General features: G+C 45.4%; 1 protein-coding gene across 5 annotated transcripts in view; it reads right to left on the bottom strand.

The window, feature by feature from the left end:
- Positions 1 to 5,073: 5,073 nt before the first annotated feature.
- The window catches only part of ZMYND15 (zinc finger MYND-type containing 15), a 52,086-nt gene continuing 39,240 nt past the window's right edge, over positions 5,074 to 17,919 (bottom strand). For all 5 annotated transcript variants that reach the window (XM_085899203.1, XM_085899205.1, XM_085899204.1 and 2 more), the window contains 6 exons: positions 10,737 to 10,804; positions 7,055 to 7,156; positions 6,767 to 6,902; positions 6,377 to 6,435; positions 6,049 to 6,209; positions 5,074 to 5,696 (listed from right to left, as the gene is read on the bottom strand). In XM_085899203.1, the coding sequence (XP_085755329.1) occupies positions 5,513 to 5,696; positions 6,049 to 6,209; positions 6,377 to 6,435; positions 6,767 to 6,902; positions 7,055 to 7,156; positions 10,737 to 10,804 (710 nt within the window). In that variant the 3' untranslated portion in view covers positions 5,074 to 5,512. The remainder of the gene's footprint in view (positions 5,697 to 6,048; positions 6,210 to 6,376; positions 6,436 to 6,766; positions 6,903 to 7,054; positions 7,157 to 10,736; positions 10,805 to 17,919) is intronic.

Raw genomic sequence — 17,919 nt, forward strand, 5'->3', positions numbered from 1 at the left:
TGCTGGACCAATGAAAGAAAAGACAAAAACGAGCTGGAAACATTACTACACAAGCATTTATTAACAGACTGGCGAGGAAAAATGTGGCACAATAAAACGATTTATTAATGTATGCAAGCAGGAATAGTAAGGAATTTGTGGGGTGCGACAACAAGAAAGCAAGTAACTTACTAAAGCAGACTTAGAGCAGACTTATCCCGATATATTGTTGCGGGCCGGTTATCGGCTGCGAGCACGACCACTAGATGGAGCAGTAGGGTCGACTCTACTTAACACCCGGGGTCTAGATTGTACCTTTCGGAAAACTCCGAGGGTACGGGTCCCTTACAGAACCGTGAATCGTCAATAAATCAACCACGTGGTACAGGGTTATTTGCCAAACTTCAAAATACCTAGAAGCCCACGTGGCGATCTACCGAGTATTCACACCCTCGACGGAACTCGAACGGGACGAGTCGTTTCCGTGCTCGACCCGTGCGTAACCCGAGCAGATGGTTACCGAGGTCCCGTCGGTCCAAATGCACACAACTACGGCAACAACAGCCTTCTTTAATTCCCCAACATGCACTGTGTTAAACCAATGAAGAAAACACAGAAACGAGCTGATACGTTTAACAGGGGATTTATTTACAATAGGGAAAGGGAAGACACAGAGCAGAATTAACACCAAATTTAGTCATGCAATGTACAAAGAGCAAGCACTTAACAATTTCTACTTACAGATGGGCCCACAAATACATACACACACACACACACACACACACACACACACACACGAAACGGTGGCCACGGCCTTTATTGAGGCCTCCAGCTTAGAGGGAAAGGCGAGCTGAAGACCAGAGCCTGCACTCAGACCTGTCCGCCTCAAGCGGGTACGTTGAGCTGGCGGGGTGGCGGGACTCGGACCTGTAGCAGCCCAGGCGTCCACACGACCGGGCTCCTGGCGAACGGAGGCCGGCAGGGCGAAGACTGGCAAGACGAAGACTGGCTTTCAAAAGAAAAACCACCTTTCAAAAGAAAAACCACCACTCAAAAGAAAAACCACCACTCAAAAGAAAAGCCACCACCCGCGAAAAACGGAGCCTGACCTTTTATCCTCCCCCCTCCGTCAGCCGAACCTCGGTGTCGTGGTGTATGTCTTTCCTCATTGGCTGGTTTTGGTGCACAGAATCGCTCTTCGCCTTCCCAAATGGCCAAAACGAGCTGCAAGTCCGTCGATTGGCCCGGGGGGGGCGTAGTGACGTCACGCGGACCGCCTTTCTCACCGTGGCGGGGTCTGATTGGCTGAGCGGTGGCCACCTCACTCGCAGCACGCCGATTGGTCGAGGGCCACCACGAGGCTCCTCCTTGAACTCTGCCCACCACGGGTGCCATGGCGTCGGCCAGAGCGAGGTGAAGGTGATGCTGGTGTTGTTATAGTTGTAGTTGATCTGGGCCAGAGCGAGGTGATGGTGAGAGTGATGCTGTTGTTGTCGAAGAAGATTTATGGATGTAATTCAAATCCTAACTATTAAAATAACTTCGCAGCACATGTATGTAATTCCCATTAGACACAGGGAGGGGGCCGTAACTAGAAACACATACTTATCGAAATAACTAAGCTACGGGGACGGCTGTCTGTGTGCACAAGGCTTCCAGATTCGTAACAATATTTCTTACATACTCTTAACTTAGGCCGAGGAAGGCACCATGACTGACACACACACACACACACACACACACACACACACACACACACACACACACACACACACACACACACACACACAACCCGATGAAGAGGTGTTAATCAGAAGAAAGGAGAGGAGATGAGAGCTAACGGTCTCGCAGTACCTTGCATGGTCGGTCGGCCATGCTGCCCAGTACACTTTAGGGGACGCTCCGCTGAGCGATCCCAGTTCAAGAGTCAGCGCGTTGTCTCCTGCTTGGTTACTGTGCCGGGCGCAGCGTGTGCACCGGTCCAGAGAATGGGTGGGGCTGCAGGCAAGGAAGGCTGACCCAAGAGATGAGAAGGCGAGTGGAAGGCGGAGCTAGCAGGCATCGTCAGGCGGAGCAGCAGGCGAATGTAGAGATCCCAGCTAGTGAAGCAAGGCGAGACGTCAATGGCTTCGCGATCCGCCTTTTATAAGCCCCATGGTGTAGGGTGGGGGTGACGACCTGAAGCAATGCGTCGTCACCCAAATCGTGCACTCCTATTGGACCCTGGCCCTGCGCTGTCTGGCCCCTACGGCCGGAAGTGGTCTCATTTGTACATCTTGCGAGACATGGCTGAGCTGTGGAATCGCCCCACGCTGAACACCATGACATGAATCGCCTTGCACCGAACTCCTGGGCCGCGTTCCGGCGACTGGCTGAGGGTCGTGTCAGTCCCGCATGCCCGGCCGGGCACACCCGGCAGCTTGTTCCGTTTGTGCGCCACGCGGTCCGAGTAGTCTGCAGCATCCCTCTGCCCGGTTGCGGGAGATATTGGTGGCCGAGGTGGTGAGCGAAGGTTGAGGGTGAGATACCGTTGTAAACCAGCACGCAGACCCGAACAAAGATGTGCGCCATGCGCCCTAACAGCTAACCCTAACCCTAACAGCTAACCCTAACCCTAACAGCTTAGACCCTTTAAGATCCTAACCCTAACAGCATGTGTACAGTGCGATGGTAATTTTCCGGACTCGGATAACCTCCACCCACTGTACAGGATGAATGCATTGGGATACCTAATTGGATCGGAAGGCAAGAGAAAAAGTTTGGGTAAGACTCAAACTGTGCGCGTTTTTGTCATCGTGCATGTCCTTATTTATCACTGGACTGCGCATGTGTCTGTTATCATGCATGTGGTTAGCATACAGTGGTGATCCTCAAAGGCGACCGCCTGAGCGCGGTGCCAGAACTGCAACACTATATATATATATATATATATACATATATATATATATATATATATATATATATATATATATATATATATATATATACATATATATATATATATACATATATATATATATATATACATATATATATATATACATATATATATACATATATATATATATACATATATATATATATATATATACATATATATATATATATACATATATATATATATATATACATATATATATATATATACATATATATATATATATATATATATATATATATATATACATATATATATATATATATATATATATATATATATATACATATATACATACATACCTATCTATACATACCTATCTATCTCCCACCCCCGATATAAACGACGAATGTGGTCATCAATGGTTAGATATTTATTGGAATGCTGTCCTGATGAAGGAAACTAAGCCCGAAATCTGGATCGGTGGCTCCGTTCGATGTTTAAGCAATGTTGACCGTGTCGTCTTTGTCTGTTTGACAGAGTTGCCAGGCTGAGGCCTCTGGGCTGGAGGTGACGCTTTGGTGTAGGACAATGTCCAATTCAGATCGGGGGGGTGGGGGGGGGTGCTTGTCACACTCCGTATGTTTCGATTTACTCGCCGATCACATCACGTGTCTTCTGGTTGAATGACATGCATTCGCGGGAATAATCGTCTGGGTGGCAGACGGACGGTTGTTCTTTGCGGATTATACGGTTTTACCATGTGAGACATAATCCACAGTGATGCTCACCTTAATATTCAGGAGGTGCATCTGATTATATGTCGATACAGATGGAGATAGAGATAGATTTCAATTTCCATATTTCTCAGGGTTAAAAGACATGTTACAAGTATTTGACCAGTTTGTGATTTTAGCATGGTCCAAGGAGAAGAAAGAGGCTGTTTCTTCTCTCTCAGAAGGATGAGGGATGTCACGGCAGAGTGGCATCATCAGTAAAGAGATAAAGAGGATTTTTCAGTCAGTGAGATCATTGATGAAGACTCGGAATAAGATGGGTTCGAGAACACTGCCTTGGGATATTCCAGCATTGACAGTGAGAGGAGAAGAAGGGGTTTCCACTGAGAGCCACATCTTGGCTATGAGACTGGAGGAAGTCAGTGATCCCAGAGTGGTTTATACAAATTATACAGGCACCCAATGGCTTGCAATATACAGACTGTACTTTTTCAGCAAGTAATGGGTAAACTTTACTCACCTGGAGGGTGGGTATTCTGCTACTAATTAATCTTCTTAACTTGCGGATAAACTCATCCAGGATGACCACTCATAGGACAGGAGGGCCATAGCACAACATAAATACCGCCACTCATGGAACAAATGGAAATAATAACAATCCTGTGACTGTTAAGCTTGATGCACCACCATCCGTAATGTCGTGACATCATCTGCTGCTTTGACAAAATAAAATTTACGTTAGACTGGAGTGAACGAAATAAAAGGTGTTGTAAGTAAATTTAGATGCTGTAAGAAGAATTGTAAGACATTGTTAATTTTGATTGGAGACTTTAGAATAAAATAAAGAGATTTCTTTCTTGTTCAACAAACTGTCCAACAAGATGGTGCAGAGGTAGTGCACTTGCCTCAATTTTCGACCTGACTCTAAACCACCTGAATGGTACATCGCAGTTAGGGCGTTGCATCACAAAGTGCACCGTCCATCGGATGGAAGTTAAGCCGGGTTCATTCATCCTTTCTGCTGGTGGACGTCCGAGATCTCACGGTGACTTTTGCGTAGAGTAGGCGAGTTATCACTGGTGTTGTAAACAAATTCCAACTTAAGGTCACCTTCACTCGAACATCAGGCCGAACCAACTGGTTCGTGAAACACTTGGGCAAAGATCTTTCACCTGGCGAACCCACAAGAAGGTGGGAATAATTGAGATCATTGGAGTACTCGTAGAAACCCTGTTGCTGAAATATTGCGTCATTCTTAGTCCTTCCTTTTCAGTAAACCATTTGTTTGCACCTTTATATTTACAATAGTAAAGGCCATTTTGCAGTAACGCTCCCATTGTCACATATATTTCAACATTGTATATCAATATCTGGCCTATCATCGCAGGAACTGATAATTCCCAACTTGGGTATATTTTCCAATCTCCAACAGCTCTTTTGTGTGGATTGGATAGGAAAGTAATAACACGTAAACATATGGCAGGTTAGAACTCTTGTATTGATCGGTGGAAGAGGAATTTATATTATCACATGCTGTCCTTTAGCTCACTAATGTACAATAAATATTTTAAAATCAATACTGATTGTAAATATATCCAAAACCACTTCATTAGGGTGGAAACCCACATCAATGTTAATATTTTCTCAACAGTTTTCCAGCTTGTTTGTGAAATAAAATCAATTGACATAAAAGCCAGTAAAAAAAAGTTCTTTTTTGAGTCGATTTTGGTTTCGCCGCTTTCAATATAAAGCTCAATCAACATTGTGGAATGGGAAATGTGATGACATTTTGAAAACTGCATCAACTGTGTGTCTTTCTCTGAAAGATCTTCCTTCCTGCTCTTCATCAACCCATATCGTTCCCCTGTCCTTCTGCTCTTCTTGTTTTTTTTAATGGCTCTGTCTTTGTTAGGTCCTTTCAGCGCTTTTTGAGCTTCCTATATCGTTTGTGCCCCTTTGCCTCATTCCTTCTGCCTTCGACGTCTTCTCGACCTCGCGGTGCTCGTTCAATATGCTGAAGAATCGGTGGCTCATCGCGGACGAAAACTGGCTTGACAGGATCTATCTTGTATTTCAGCGATGAGATGAATGCATTGGGATACCTAATTGGACAGGAAGGCAATAGAAAAAGTTTGGGTAAGACTCAAATGAAGTACTCTATTCTTATGTGGAGTTCCAATGGACGATATTAAAAAAAACAATCTGTGCTGAATTACTTTAAATTACAGGCAACAAGGCAAGTCAAATTTCCTTTACACGGTCCATGTTTATTAAATCGCGATAGTCTCTGGATTATTAGAGGTGGTCGAGAAAGAAGAAATATGGATAGAAACATTGTATGTATACAGTACTTATTCATCCATGAATGGTTGAAAATGGATAAGCATCTCTCGCAAGTAATTTGAAAGAACGAGATAAAGAAAAAAAGACAGCAATTAAGTTGAGCAAAGAGACCAAGGCAGCAGGAAGGCTGGCGCGTTGGCACGTAGAGGCGAACGGAAAGGGTTCAGAGTTGCGGGGTGCATCCCACCACCGGTTGCAGCTCTCATTGTTTCTGCTGCCAGCAACAGTGCATGCTTTGTGGATTCTGTTATAAAAGCAGGAATATTCCACATCTGAATGGGGGGAGGCAGGAGGTAGGGTTGGTGGGAGGGTTCAAACGATGAAGCTCAAACCTCGGTGTGCCATTTCTCATGACCAATTTCACTCTTTGTCCTTGAAACATTGATGTTAATCACATGACTGAAGGGAATGGTAGAAACAGTTTGTTATTACTACTCACCTGCAGTTTCCTCAGAGTACTTGCCCACATTGGAAAGGTGTGTAGTGATGGATGGAACACTGATAACAGGGGTACATGGTGGGTTAATGTCAAAGTCAGTGCATATGAACAATGTCAGTTCAACCTTGTGTTTCTCAAGGTGTAGTTGGTTCCTGCTTGAGTTGGTGAAGCATAATCAATAACTGGATAAGCTTAAAAGGCCATTATGAAAGTGCGTGATCTTTAGGTGAGTATCTGATTGGAACTATATGTTAGGATAGCAGTTAGAGCGAATGATAAAGGAGAAGGTACAATTGAGGGTAAATATTTTAGTAAGGTCTAGAGGAGGGGTGTGGGTGGAGGAAGAGTCCTTGTTGAGGGTGGGGGGGGTGGTCAGGCTTTGCTACTCACTTATTAGCAGATCTGGCTGAAATCCATGAAAGTGGTGGTACATCGTGCTGCAAACTTTTATACCAATATGCTGACTCTTCTCCCTCGGCTTTTCCATCTTTTCTTCAAATACAGGCTCCACAATGACTCTAGATTCCTGTGCAGGAGCAAGACAAACAATAAGGATCATATCAAAATTTTCAACACATAAAAGAGACGATTATTGGACAGAGATAAAACAGTGCTCTCGGTGTCTATGTCTATGAAACGAGTCAGGGATCATATTTAATCGACCAAAACTGCAGGCACCTTTGGATAAACCACAAATTCAGTCTTGTGCAGCGAGGAGGCAAGCCGTGGTCCCAGAAACAGCAGTTCGAAGGATATTTGGGGGAGAAGTGCCTTGAGTTCCTGAAAAAAGAAAATAAAGGAATTTGGGAAATGAAACAGAGAATAGAATTGTTGGAACAAAGAACGAGAAGGCTGCGTTGTTTCAGGGTCACAATGAACATTATTGTCAGGTCAGGCCAGACCAAATCTGTGATTTGCTCCAGGTGGTATGTAAACCGGTACTAACCTGTTTCATGGTCGAGTTGTCGGTGACAAAATCGTCTCCCCCACCATGTTTCCTGAATGGATATCGACACCCAGCAGGATTAAAAACAAAACCTGTCAAAGGACAGTGGAGCTCCTTGTGAGCCAACAGCCATCCATATCTAGTGCCCAACTGTGTCTGTGGATGTCCTACAGTTGGGTAACCCTTTCTAGGAGGTTGGTGGCAGGATTTGCAATCAGGCCACTGTAAAACACTTCATTCCGAAAAACATTAAAAAACACAAATAAAACAAAGAAAAACTCACTCTGTCGGAGTACCTCCTGTGCAGCTGCCCTTCACAAGGCCCCTTGAAATGAGGATGATAGGATTGGGGCAAACTTGCTAGGTCAGGTTGTGGTGGTGTGTGTTGGGGTTTTGCTGAGGTGGCGTCCCCCAGATGGCAGTCTCCTTGGGTTAACTTAATGCGGTCCCTTTGGGTGGGTGCCTGGAATGTACTCACTCCATGAGAGGATGACCACCTGCCTCTGCTATCATCTGAACTGCAGCGTTTGAACATTGGTATTGCAGCACTCTGAGGTTCGGACACCAGATAGTGGTGAGATGCGTGTGGTTCCACCTACTACTGGTCCAGGCACTCTGATGGTTACCATGCCCAAGGAATTCCTGCAGCTGGGTCAAATAAGCTGACTCCCATGATAAATGAGGTAACACCGGTCAATGAGTGTATGATGAGACTGAGGATTTGTCACTCTCTGGGTGTCACTTCCTTGCTCTCTGTATATGCTCTGACTGAGGTGAGTGATTTCACTGTGAAGGAGATGTTCGATGCTGCACTCAAGTCTGTGGTTGATGAGTGCCCCAAGTAAGATAATCGTCAAGTCTTGGGGGATTTCATTGCATCAACTGGCACTGATAGGGATGGTTATGAGGCACGTGTTGGACCACATGGGGCTGGAACTGTGAACCAGAATTGTTCTAAGTTCCTTGACTTCACAAGATGTCGTGGACTTAGGGTGGCTAGTTCATGGTTTTAGTGCCTACACACAGGCTTATCACTGGAATTATTCCAACCCTGGTAGCGTGGCAAAGGATATTTACCATGTACTCGGTGATGGTTGCTGGAAGATGATCCAAACTGCAGTGCTCAGTTCCTCAATACCAACCACAGGCTAGTTGTGGCAAGTCTGAAGTTGCAGCACAAATCCAGGAGAATGGTACCATCCCAGCCCAGGCAGGATGTTGGCAGGCTCAAGAATGAAAGGGGGAGCTAAGGAGTTTTACGAACAAGTCAAGTGAGGATTTGGGGGGTCTGGGTGTTTCGGGAGATCCTGAAGAGTTGTGGAGCGCCTTCAACACTACCATCCTTGATGTTGCTGGTGGATGTCTTGAGTTGGCGAAGAGGAACTTTATCTACTAGGGGACACTGGATACCATTAACCAGAGTTGCAGGGCCAGGCTTAATGGCAGAGCTGAGCTGTTCAGGGAGTTGAGGCATAAAACTGTGCATTCACTGAGGACAGACAAGAAGGCTTATGTGCAAGGAATCTGTGAAGGGGAAGAGCATTACCTATGGTCAAGTGATTCTCATCCTACTCACATAGGATTCCGTGCATTGTGTTCCTCCAAGCCCTTCCCTCGGTGTACTGCAGTCGGAGCGGTGTGTGGTAAGCTCTTGGCAGAGGAGTGTGAAGTGAAGGCCCGCTGGGCTGGGTACTTTGAGTGGCTGGACCAAGCTGACCAGCAGCTGTTGAGTTGCATGTCAGGGATGTTACAATCCCTATTGCTGACCCTCCAGTCATCTGTTATCCACCTTCATTTGTGGCATTCATGCTGAACTCCTCAAGGCTGGTGGAAATGCTGTACTCGTGTCATTGCATGCAGCCCTGTGCTCTGTTTGGAGCACAGGCATATATCCAACTGACAGGAAGAGGGGTCTTGTCCCTCTCTGGAAAGGGAAGTGTGATCGCCAGGACTGTAACAATTACCGAGGGGTGACGCTGCAAGGTCTTTGCTCGGATAATTATTGAAATTATATATTGATCGGGGTCGCCACCATCAACCTGAGCACCAGCACCAAGAGCAGTCTGGCTTTACACCAATGAGATCACCGATTGCTGTTCGGGTCCTCACCGAATGCAGATGAGAGTTTCAGCAGGGGATGCTAGCAGCCCATGTTGATCTCCACAAAGTATTTGATTCAGTGAATCGCGATGCCCTTTGGGGTATTCTTGGTGTTCGTGGGGCGTCTCTAAAACTGATCGATCTAATTTCTGAACTATACTCTGGTACTGAGAGTGCTGTGAGGTATGGTGGTGTCATCTCTGACTTATTGCAAGTTGTTACTGGAGTTTGTCAGGGGTGTGTACTGGTCCCCACACTTTCCAGAACTTGTATGGACTGCATTCTGGGGAGGATGTTGGAGAGATGAAGCTGCGGTGCATCATTTGGGAATGGAAAGATCTCTGACCTTGATTTCGCAGACGATGCATGATGCAGTCATCTTTGCGGAGACTCTGGATATCCTGATGCGGCCCTCCAGGCACTAAATGAGGAGTCAAAGCTGCTGGGTTTATGGGTCTCCTGGGTCAAAACGAAGATCCAGTCTTTCAATTACATCCTGGATGCTGCTTTCTTATCTGTACCTGTTTGTGGCAAGGATGTTGATGCAACAGAGATTCACTTACCTTGGCAGTGATAGTCATGTCTCTGCATGTTGTGTGCCAAAGGTCAGTAGACATCTGGATCAGGCCTGGGGAGTTATTGGTTCACTTGATCATGGGGTATGGCGCTGTCGGTACAAATGCAGGAGGAAGAAAGTCCGAGTCTTTAAGTCCTTTGTGCTTCCAGTCTTGCTCTATGGATGTGAAACTTGGACTCTGATCAGGGATCTGAGATGGAGACTTAACTCCTTCAGTACCAGGTCTCTTCGCAGAATCCTTGGCTATTGTTGGTCAAACTTGTGTCCAACGAGCGTTTGCTGAGAGATACTCAAATGAGATTTGTTACCTGTATAGTCAGTGAGTGTCAGCTGCGGCTGTATTGACATGTGGCTCGTTTTCCTGACGCTGACCCTGCTCACCAGATCTCTCAGCGAGGAAGTGTCATGCTGACGACATGCCTTGTGGTTGCAGCAGGTTGATCGTCATCTCAAGATGAGGATGGGCCATATGGAAGCCCCTGGAGTACCAACTGGTGGAAAGTGGATGCAGCAATGCGCTGCTCCGGTGCAAGTTACCTGACCTGACTAAATGGAAGGTGACATTGGTATTGGTACGATGCAACGAAGAGCAGAATTAATTTAAGAAAGCTATATAAAACATAATAATGTTGTTCTATAAATGAAGTAGAATGTATCTACAGCTTTTACAGCGAGTATAATGTTTTTCATTGCACTGTGTTGAAAATAAACAAGGTTGGAGATTTTGTTGATCTTACCCAGAAAACAATAGCATAGTCCAGTTCCTTCTCTGCACCCACAATGTGCAGCCGTATACTTTTTGTGCCTGCACACCGATAAACACGCATACATTTAACGTCATATTCATCATCTCTGCAGTGTTCATATTAAAGTGAAGGTAACCCCTCTCCCCCCACAACCCCCCCCATCCCCCAACAAAAAAAGAATTTGCATCCTTTTGTTGTGTATGTTGAGTCTCAAGTGCCTGAGAATGGCTATAGTGCCTAAAGAGCAGCTTGGTGATGGAGTGGGTGAATATTGCTGCATTGCCCTCACCATGTGTATTTCATTCCCAATGGGTGCTCAGAAATCTAGTCTGGAGAGAAGATGGGCAGCATCATTTCTCTTTGTCAATATGGTGCCCCAGTGGTCTTCATGAAGTTATGGGACCACTAGCATTACCCTCAAATTTATTTACCTTCACTTTTAAAGCATGTATCTCTGAATTCGTGTTCGTTTCTGCTATTGTAAGAACTGCTACATATTTACTGTGAATATCGAGACATAAACTGTTCTTCATCCTGCAAACATGTTGCATTGCCTGGCTTTTAACTCCAAAGCTTCATCAGATGCAAAATATTTCAAGTGGAGCAAACGCATAAATTTGAATCCTACATATGTATATGGTCGAGTAAATTGTTATGTGAAGTAGAGGTTGAAGAGAGAGCTTGACTCTCGAGTCTTGTTTGTTTCAAGACCAGGGAGATAAGCTATACAGAATTCACAACAAAAAATTCTGGTACCAGGCTGAAAGCTCTCACATGTGAAAACACACACACACACACACACACACACACACACACCACACACACACACACACACACACACACACACACACACACACACACACACACACACACACACACACACACACACACACACACACACGCACGCACGCACGCACGCACGCACGCACGCACGCACGCACGCACGCACGCACGCACACACATCTATCTTGTGACATCTGGGTATATATCTTTCTGATATATACTAAAAAAGGAGCCGTCCATGCATGCATGTGTGAGAGCAAGCGAGTTCCCGAACCCTCCACACCTTTCGACACCATGAAGACCCCTTCATACCCTAAGACCATTTAGACCCCAAAGACCCTTAACACACATTAGAGCCTTTAAGATCCTTAAGATTCCGAAGACCCCCAATAATCCAATACGCTTCAAGATCTCTAAGACTTCTAAGACTCTACTCTTGTGACCACCAAGACCCTTAAAGACCCTTAAGAACCCAAAGACCCTTATGACCACCAAGATCTTTTCAACTCCAAATACTCCAAAGACACTTTAAGACCTATAAGAAATCTTAAGGGCCCTAAGACCCTTTCGACCCCGAAGATCCTTTAGGTTGAGACCTGTAAGACTCTTTGTAACCCTAATGCCTTTTAAGACGCCTAAGACCCTTTAGACCCCCAAAACCTTTTCAAACCGAAGACCTGGTAGATCGTATGGATCCCTTGGACCCCTCAGACTTTCTGTCTGAAAGCCATCTGCAGTAACACTTGAGGGTCATAATCAAAAGACCCTCCATTGGTAAACGGCCTCCATTCCGAATTAAGAGGGTGGAAAATGGAATTACTCATTGAATTTTCTCCTTTGTGTTTTTTTCAGGCCCTGCTCATCTTGGTTGGAAGCATCGCGAAAAGTCCCACATGGCATAAAAAAGAGCCATGTAGAATAGAAAAAGCCCCACGTGGAATAGAAAAAGCCCCAGGTGGAATAGAAAAAAGGTCCACGTGGAATAGAAAAAGGCCCAGGTGGAATAGAAAAAGACCCAGGTGGAATAGAAAAAGGCCCAGGTGGAATAGAAAAAGGCCCACGTGGCGTAGAAAAAGTCCCACGTGGAGTAGAAAATGCCCCACGTGGAATAGAAAAAGCCCCACGTGGAATAGAAAAAGCACCACGTGGAATAGAAAAAGCACCACGTGGAATAGAAAAAGCACCACGTGGAATAGAAAAAGCACCACGTGGCACAGAAAAAGCTCCACGTGGAATAGGAAAAACACCACGTGGAATAGAAAAACACCACGTGGCATAGAAAAAGCTCCACGTGGAATAGAAAAAGCCCCACGTGGAGTAGAAAAAGGCCCACGCTTAATAAAAAACACCCATGTGGAAGAGAAAAAGCCCCACGTGGAATAGAAAAAGCTCCACGTGGAATAAAAAGTCCCACGTGGCACAGAAAAAGCCCCACGTGGCACAGAAAAAGGCCCACGTGGAATATAAAAAGCCCCACGTGGAATAGAAAATGCCCCACGTGGAATAGAAAATGCCCCACATGGAATAGAAAAAGCCCCACGTGGAATAGAAAATGCCCCATGTGGAATAGAAAATGCCCCACGTGGAATAGAAAATGCCCCATGTGGAATAGAAAAAGCACCACGTGGAATAGAAAAAGGCCCAGGTGGAATAGAAAAAGACCCACGTGTAATGGAAAAAGGCCCAGGTGGAATGGAAAAAGCCCAACGTGGAATGGAAAATGCCCCTCGTGAAATAGAAAAAAGCACCACGTGGAACAGAAAAAGCACCAGGTGGAACAGAAAAAGCTCCACGTGGAATAGAAAATGCCCCACGTGGAACGGAAAATGCCCCACGTGGAACGGAAAATGCCCTACGTGGAATGGAAAATGCCCCACGTGGAATGGAAAATGCCCCACGTGGAATAGAAAATGCCCCACGTGGAATAGAAAATGCCCCACGTGGAATAGAAAATGCCCCACGTGGAATAGAAAATGCCCCACGTGGAATAGAAAATGCCCCACGTGGAGTAGAAAAAGCCCCACGTGGAAGAGAAAATGCCCCACGTGGAAGAGAAAATGCCCCACGTGGAAGAGAAAATGCCCCACGTGGAATAGAAAAAGGCACACGTGAAATAGAAAAAGCCCCACGTGGAATAGAAAAAGCCCAACGTGGAATAGAAAATGCCCCACGTGGAATAGAAAAAGCACCACGTGGTACAGAAAAAGCACCACGTGGAACAGAAAAAGCTCCACGTGGAATAGAAAAAAACACCACGTGGAATCGAAAAAGCACCACGTGAAATAGAAAAAAACCACGTGGCACAGAAAAAGCTCCACGTGGAATAGAAAAAGCACTACGTGGAACAGAAAAAGCTCCACGTGGAATAGGAAAAACACCACGTGGAATGGAAAAAGGCCCACGCGTAATAAAAAAAGACCCATGTGGAATAGAAAAAGCCACATGTGGAATAGAAAAAGCCCCACGTGGAATATAAAAAGCACCACGTGGAACAGAAAAAGCACCACGTGGCATAGAAAAAGCTCCACGTGGAATAGAAAAAACACCACGTGGAATAAAAAATGCCCCACGTGGAACAGAAAAAGCACCACGTGGAACAGAAAAAGCACCACGTGGCATAGAAAAAGCTCCACGTGTAATAGAAAAAAACACCACGTGGAACAAAAAAAGCACCACATGGAACAGAAAAAGCACCACGTGGCATAGAAAAAGCTCCACGTGTAATAGAAAAAACACCACGTGGAATAAAAAAGCACCACATGGAACAGAAAAAGCACCACGTGGCATAGAAAAAGCTCCACGTGGAATAGCAAAAACACCATGTGGGATAGAAAAAGCACCACGTGGCATAGAAAAAGCTCCACGTGGAATAGCAAAAACACCATGTGGGATAGAAAAACACCACGTGGCATAGAAAAAGCTCCACGTGGATTAGAAAAAGCCCCACGTGGAATAGAAAAAGCCCCACATGGAATATAAAATGCCCCACGTGGAATAGAAAAAAGGCCCACGCGTAATAAAAAAGCCCCACGTGGAATAGAAAAAGCCCCAAGTGGAATAGAAAAAGGCCCACGTGGAATAAAAAAAGGCCCACGTGGAATAAAAAAAGTCCCACGTGGAGTAGAGAATGCCCCACGTGGATTAGAAAAAGCCTCACGTGGCAAAGAAAAAGCCCCACGTGGAATAGAAAATGCCCCACGTGTAATAGAAAAAGCCCCACGTGGAATAGAAAAAGCCCCACGTGGCACAGAAAAAGCCCCACGTGGCACAGAAAAAGGCCCACGTGGCACAGAAAAAGGCCCACGTGGCACAGAAAAAGGCCCACGTGGAATATAAAAAGGTCCTCGTGGAATAGAAAAAGGTCCACGTGGAATAGAAAAAATCCCCGTGGAATAGAAAAAGGTCCACGTGGAATAGAAAAAGGTCCACGTGGAATAGAAAAAGGTCCACGTGGAATAGAAAAAGGTCCGCGTGGAATAGAAAAAGGTCCGCGTGGAATAGAAAATGCCCCACGTAGAATAGAATAAGCCCTACGTGGAATAGAAAATGCCACACGTGTAATAGAAAATGTCCCACGTGGAATAAAAAATGGCCCATGTGGAATAGAAAATGCCCCACGTGGAATAGAAAATGCCCCACGTGTAATAGAAAATGTCCCACGTGGAATAGAAAATGGCCCACGTGGAATAGAAAATGGCCCACGTGGAATAGAAAATGGCCCACGTGGAATAGAAAATGGCCCACGTGGAATAGAAAATGGCCCACGTGGAATAGAAAATGCCCCACGTGGAATAGAAAATGCCCCACGTGGAATAGAAAATGCCCCACGTGGAATAGAAAATGCCCCACGTGGAATAGAAAATGCCCCACGTGGAAGAGAAAATGCCCCACGTGGAATAGAAAAAGGCACACGTGAAATAGAAAAAGCCCCACGTGGAATAGAAAAAGCCCAACGTGGAATAGAAAATGCCCCACGTGGAATAGAAAAAGCACCACGTGGAACAGAAAAAGCACCACGTGGAACAGAAAAAGCTCCAGGTGGAATAGAAAAAAACACCACGTGGAATCGAAAAAGCACCACGTGGAATAGAAAAAAACCACGTGGCACAGAAAAAGCTCCACGTGGAATAGAAAAAGCACTACGTGGAACAGAAAAAGCTCCACGTGGAATAGGAAAAACACCACGTGGAATGGAAAAAGGCCCACGCGTAATAAAAAAAGACCCATGTGGAATAGAAAAAGCCACATGTGGAATAGAAAAAGCCCCACGTGGAATAGAAAAAGCACCACGTGGAACAGAAAAAGCACCACGTGGCATAGAAAAAGCTCCACGTGGAATAGAAAAAACACCACGTGGAATAAAAAATGCCCCACGTGGAACAGAAAAAGCACCACGTGGAACAGAAAAAGCACCACGTGGCATAGAAAAAGCTCCACGTGTAATAGAAAAAAACACCACGTGGAACAAAAAAAGCACCACATGGAACAGAAAAAGCACCACGTGGCATAGAAAAAGCTCCACGTGTAATAGAAAAAACACCACGTGGAATAAAAAAGCACCACATGGAACAGAAAAAGCACCACGTGGCATAGAAAAAGCTCCACGTGGAATAGCAAAAACACCATGTGGGATAGAAAAAGCACCACGTGGCATAGAAAAAGCTCCACGTGGAATAGCAAAAACACCATGTGGGATAGAAAAACACCACGTGGCATAGAAAAAGCTCCACGTGGATTAGAAAAAGCCCCACGTGGAATAGAAAAAGCCCCACATGGAATATAAAATGCCCCACGTGGAATAGAAAAAAGGCCCACGCGTAATAAAAAAGCCCCACGTGGAATAGAAAAAGCCCCAAGTGGAATAGAAAAAGGCCCACGTGGAATAAAAAAGGCCCACGTGGAATAAAAAAAGTCCCTCGTGGAATAAAAAAGTCCCACGTGGAGTAGAGAATGCCCCACGTGGAATAGAAAAAGCCTCACGTGGCAAAGAAAAAGCCCCACGTGGAATAGAAAATGCCCCACGTGGAATAGAAAAAGCCCCACGTGGAATAGAAAAAGGCCCACGTGGCACAGAAAAAGCCCCACGTGGCACAGAAAAAGGCCCACGTGGCACAGAAAAAGGCCCACGTGGAATATAAAAAGGTCCACGTGGAATAGAAAAAATCCCCGTGGAATAGAAAAAGGTCCACGTGGAATAGAAAAAGGTCCACGTGGAATAGAAAAAGGTCCGCGTGGAATAGAAAAAGGTCCGCGTGGAATAGAAAATGCCCCACGTAGAATAGAATAAGCCCTACGTGGAATAGAAAATGCCACACGTGTAATAGAAAATGTCCCACGTGGAATAAAAAATGGCCCATGTGGAATAGAAAATGCCCCACGTGGAATAGAAAATGCCCCACGTGTAATAGAAAATGTCCCACGTGGAATAGAAAATGGCCCACGTGGAATAGAAAATGGCCCACGTGGAATAGAAAATGGCCCACGTGGAATAGAAAATGGCCCACGTGGAATAGAAAATGGCCCACGTGGAATAGAAAATGGCCCACGTGGAATAGAAAATGCCCCACGTGGAATAGAAAATGCCCCACGTGGAATAGAAAATGCCCCACGTGGAATAGAAAATGGCCCACGTGGAATAGAAAATGCCCCACATGGAATAGAAAATGGCCCACGTGGAATAGAAAATGCCCCATGTGGAATAGAAAAAGCCCCACATGGAATAGAAAAGCCTCATGTGCAGCTGGAGCACAGTATAGAGCAAGAGAAGAGAGCAGTCCAAGTACCGTGCAGAACGAGACGGCGCTGAGAGCTGAGTTCCGGCGCTGAGAGCTGAGTTCCGATGCTGAGGGCTGAGATCCTGAGGGAGTTTGTGTCTTGAAGGAGAGAGACTTGGCGGGGTTTACCGGGTTTCCAGAGAGCTCGGCGGAACGAGCCGGCGGAACGATTATCAGCTAAGTTTGAAGTAAAAGTGTAGGTGTGAAAGTTGCGAAAGACATTGATGCCCCGGAACAATTCAAATTTCCCGATAGTGGATAGTGGACCCATGTCCGCCTACCGGCTTGTCTGTCTGTCTGTTTGTTTGTTTGGCCGCACAGAACTTTCGTGTGTTTCTCTGCAACCTCTTGTCAAATTGAGATGACATTTTCACCATTGGTGCAACTACTCATGCAGAATGTTTTAATGACAATTATGACCTCCGAGGTCACGTGGCGTGGCAGCCGTGTGGGAAAAACAGAAAAACTTTGGACCTCTGTATCTCTGAAACCGCACCAAGGAAAAAATTGAAACTTGGCAAACGGCAAGTAGTCCTCAGAGGGAATAAGGCTGATTTTAATGACATCATAGTTGCCTTCATTATGACGTCATAATTGCAAATGTAGAACACCAGATC

Source organism: Eptatretus burgeri, chromosome 10 (assembly GCF_056783735.1).
Source record: "Eptatretus burgeri isolate ZD-2024b chromosome 10, Ebu_testis_v1, whole genome shotgun sequence".
In the NCBI taxonomy this organism is placed as follows: Eukaryota; Metazoa; Chordata; class Myxini; order Myxiniformes; family Myxinidae; genus Eptatretus; species Eptatretus burgeri.